This window comes from Sinocyclocheilus anshuiensis, unplaced genomic scaffold (genome assembly GCF_001515605.1).
Source record: "Sinocyclocheilus anshuiensis isolate Anshui unplaced genomic scaffold, SAMN03320099.WGS_v1.1 scaffold888, whole genome shotgun sequence".
NCBI lineage: Eukaryota > Metazoa > Chordata > Actinopteri > Cypriniformes > Cyprinidae > Sinocyclocheilus > Sinocyclocheilus anshuiensis.
The window spans coordinates 731854-736533 of NW_015549648.1; the positions used below are offsets into that span (position 1 = coordinate 731854).

The 4680-nt window shown below is 36.8% G+C and overlaps 1 protein-coding gene across 2 annotated transcripts in view; it reads left to right on the forward strand.

Moving 5' to 3' along the window:
* Window positions 1-4680, forward strand: part of LOC107660182 (dual specificity protein kinase CLK4-like) — a 23045-nt gene that overhangs the window by 7613 nt on the left and 10752 nt on the right. For both annotated transcript variants that reach the window (XM_016449431.1, XM_016449432.1), the window contains exons 6-9: window positions 1633-1749; window positions 1916-2082; window positions 2172-2266; window positions 2596-2725. In XM_016449431.1, coding sequence (XP_016304917.1) covers window positions 1633-1749; window positions 1916-2082; window positions 2172-2266; window positions 2596-2725 — 509 coding nt within the window. The remainder of the gene's footprint in view (window positions 1-1632; window positions 1750-1915; window positions 2083-2171; window positions 2267-2595; window positions 2726-4680) is intronic.

The window sequence follows — 4680 nt, forward strand, 5'->3', positions numbered from 1 at the left end:
CCCTTCTCTGAGAAACACGCTGATCATTTCCTTCTTTTATGAAGCCCCTCCCTCAGAAATAGGCGATGGGCTCTGATTGGTTAGCTAGCCCAGTGTGTTGTGATTGGCTAAACCACCTCTAGTGCATCTAAGCGTCCCGCCCCTCACCTCAGCAGCATGTGCTCTGGTTGTATTGTTAACAAGGCGTCGTTAATATCACTTATCAGTTTGAGCCCGATTGAGACGCAATAGCTATGTGAAAATAAGTGTATAATTGTAACAGTTAATTTTTGGAGCTGAGCTGAATGAGAGAGAGATAAAGAGAGAGAGATGCAGAGCGTGTGAAGAGCAGGGAACGCGAGGAACAGTATTGAGAACTGCTGCTTTAGAACACAGATTTTGAAACTTGTGAATCCATTAGAATCGTTAGAAGACAGAATCGCGATTCATATATGAATAGATTTTTACATGCACCTCTAGTTTTCGCTTCCTCTTCTCTAAAGCAGCGCAGGCCTCTCCCCCTTTGCTGCCTTTTCCCGAGGGCGGGGTTTATCTGGGTTTATGATGTCACGAACCCGGGAAGTAACTCGTTGTAGTCCCTACCAAACGTTTTTGTAGGCATTAAACTGCCAGAATTTTAAAAGACGATATCTCCGTTTGCATTGATCTTTCAGCTTCGTAACTTTGCAGATATTGTTTATGCTCAAACAGCAACATTACACACTAACTAACGTTAAAAAAGTGAAATCGCAATCCCTTTAAATATTTCTTTATTTGTGGAAAATATTTTGTCATCTAAAGTATTAGTGTGTTTATTTGACACATTAATTTTTTTATCCATTTTCAAATGATTTCAATTTCTTAAATATTAATTAAAATAAATACAATTATATCGGCTTTATATATCTGCCATCGGCCACCCTGCTTTCAAAAAAACAATATAAAAAACAATATCGGTCGACCACTAGTTAAAATGTATTGCTCTCCCCAAGACCCCCATGTTGATTATAACACTTTCTCAAATCTGATACTTAAAGGTTGCAATTAAATGGAAATAACAACAGATCTTCTGTATTGTGGCATACATTAAAATGAAACTGATTATTGAAATATATGCCGCTTCACCCGAAGATTCCGCTTTTTTTATATATTTTTTTTTATTACATTTTCAGCAAATTTTCATTTTTGGGTTAACCAGTCCTTCAAGATCGGCAATATGCGTTTAGAAAATATAATTTATTTTATGACAGCTTTAAATGTTAAAGGGGTCATATGATGCTGCTAAAAAGAACAGTATTTTGTGTATTTGGTGTAATGAAATGTGTTTATGCGGTTAAAAACACATTATTTTCCACATACTGTACATTATTGTTTCTCCTCTATGCCCCGCCTTCCTGAAACGCGTCGATTTTTACAAAGCTCATCGGTCTGAAAAAGCGAGGTGTGCTGCTTTAGTCTTTGCAACTTTACAGATCTTCTTTATGCACCAAGAGCTTGTAACACTCCAAAGAGAAAGGAAAAATTGAAATCGCATCATATGGCCCCTTTAAATGTTTTTCGGGAAATGCTTTGGTTGATTAAGTGTCTGATAATAAGTGCAGGCATTTGTGTTCTCATGTATGTTCATGATACTACTGTATGTTCTTATTTCAGGGGAGGAGCTCGCATTGCGCTGAAGATAATTAAAAACATTGAGCGCTATCGTGATGCGGCTGTGTCTGAGGTTGAGGTGCTGGAGCAGATTAACTCACTTGACTGTGACAGAAGATAGTAAGTGCCTGTGAAAGCAGATAAGAAAGAAATCTTAAGTAATTTATGCCTCTGTGATGCATAGCTGTGTAATATATCACACTTAATTTGAAATTTACAGAGTGTATAGAAATCCAGACTACATATTAGGAATGCAGTATTTCATATCTATTTTTCCTTTCTCCAGTGCTTGTGTGCGGATGTATGACTGGTTTGATCACCACGGACACATCTGCATTGCCTTTGAGCTGCTGGGCTTGAGCACGTATGATTTTCTGAAGGAAAATATCTTTCAGCCCTTCTCTATGAACCACATCAGGCACATGGCCTACCAGATCATCAGAGCAGTCAGATGTGAGTCACGGATCTTGCTTGAATGCATTTTTTTCTGTGTATTTTGGACAAAACATTGATGTAATATTTTGCGCTTCTTTGTGTCTTAGTTCTTCACAAGAATAAGCTGACACACACTGACTTGAAACCAGAGAACATCCTCTTTATTAATTCAAAGTTTGACATCAAGTACAATCCAAAAATGGTAAGGAGAGACATTGACTCCGTTCAGTATTATTTGTGTTCTTTAAATATTTAATATTTTAAAAATGTATGTGTTTTTGTAATTTCATTAGGTTTTATAGAACACATTTCTATTTTTAAAAATTCTATTAGTTTTAGTAATTGTAGTAACTCAATTTAAACCTATTTCAGTTAGTTGCTAGTGGAACTTTTCTAATTTTTGTTTACATTTTTCATTAAATATATTTCAGTTCAGCCCAATCTTAGATATTTCATAGTATTTTCAAAAGTTTTAATTAACAAAAACAGAACTGATTGTGCATTAATTAATAGTGTTGTTTGAAATTGTAGAAGAGGGATGAGAGAACGCTGATGAATCCTGATGTGAAAGTAGTTGATTTTGGGAATGCAACATACGAGCATGAGCATCACACGTCTGTGGTGTCCACTCGACATTACCGAGCTCCAGAGGTTATTCTGGGTAAGTAGTTACAGATACGTCTGAATACTTAGGACCATGTGATATTTCAGTTTTTCTTTTTTAATAAATCTGCAAAAATGTCAACAATTCTGTGTTTTTCTGTCAATATGGGGTGCTGTGTGTACATTAATGAGGAAAAAAAATTAACTTAAATGATTTTAGCAAATGGCTGCAATATAAAAAAGAGTGAAAAATTTAAGGGGGTCTGAATACTTTCCGTACCCACTGTATATATATATTTTTTGTCCCTAAAAAAACGTTGAGATTCTTGTTCGGCAAACGGAGCAGGCCATCGCGTTACACCCGTTTCACACGTACTCAGTTTGCAGTGTGTATGTGGTGCGTATTTTTTTCCGCATACATGTTAACAGATTAGAGCAGGGCTATATAATTAGCTTCATTTGAGGGCCGAATTATCAAACTGAAAATTTGAAGGGGGCCAAGGGGATGGGGGTCGTTCCGATCTCTTTCTGGGGGGACCTATAAAATTAGAAATTACATTTTAATCGGAAACATTAGGTGCTGTCTGTCAATCGATTAAAAAAAAAAATTCATCACATTTTTCTGTATTTAATCATGATTAATCGCATATTTATAGTCACAATTTCACATTGAACCTCCAAATGAATGTAGAAACATTATAAAGATAGTATATTTTAAATGTTTAAATGGCATCTTTTTACTAAGTAGTATATTATTAATGAAGTATTGATACCAATACTGCTGTATTGTAGAGACAATACTGTCTCTATTAAATACATTTTCCCTCAATTTTACCTATTAATTATAGTCATTCAACATTTCAGTATAATTGAAAGCCATTATTTTTAACATTTAACAGGCTCTGAAATATTAAGTGATTTTAAAACAATCTTCACAAACTATAAATTGTATATGCATAAACTATACAGATTAATCTTTATTCAAGCTACAAAAGTTAATCAGCGACTAGAGCAGTCGAGTGATTTCTCTTTTTCTTTTGTTCTTTGATTTACATCAATGACAGACTTCAGCAGGTTTTACTTTAAAGGTGCAATAGGTGATTGTCTTCAGAAACATTTTTATGTTGGTTGAAAGTCTCTTCACATCCCAATAGCAATCATTAAGTTAAGTGGTCTAAATGTATTTATCTGTATTTATATATTCTGTGGAAGGCGTAGGACGAAGAAATGTTCGTCCAATCAAAACGCTCGGTCCGAGCGTTTTAATTGGCTTTCCTACCTGCCTGTCAACATATGTATTTGCATACCTCTGCGTACCCTGTTTGCGCAGACACGATACGTCATCAGCATGTTCACGCACGCTGTGCAGACAGAGTGAGGATGGCAGACAAACATCAACAACCCGATCTTCCTTCATGGTATTGTAGTACTTTTACTAACTGTACTATAAAGATTTCTCACCGGTGAATGACACATGATGTAGCCCAGCGGTTCCCAATTCCAGTCCTCGCGCAAGGGAAGCAGGGGAAAGCGCAGCGTCTTCACACACAGACGAAACTTACTAGAGAAGTGTGACATAATATACCTGTTTAAATAAATACTATTTAAATTCTATTTAAATAAATACTAGTTTGTATGGAACATATACGCTCGCTTGGAACTTCGAACTGGACGGAATATCCGGTGATGTACACTTCCCAGGGCACTCACGGTCGAATAGAACAAACGTCGCACGTCGCAAGAGATACATATGAAATGTGCAGAGCAGGAGGGCGTGAGGATTGGAATTGGGAACCGCTGATGTAGCCTATTGTAATGTTGTCTCTGGTGTTCTGATCTGTGAGTGTAAATGCGTTCAGGGGGCGTGGCCTTGGATGGAGATTGCAGGGAGGGTGGGACATTGGCTTTCAGTGCTATCAGGCTAAAGTTAGCAAAGTTAGCATTCTCCTACTGCACCTTTAAAAGCAGCGCGGCCTCTTTAAAACCTGATGCACATGATGCGGATGATGCGGA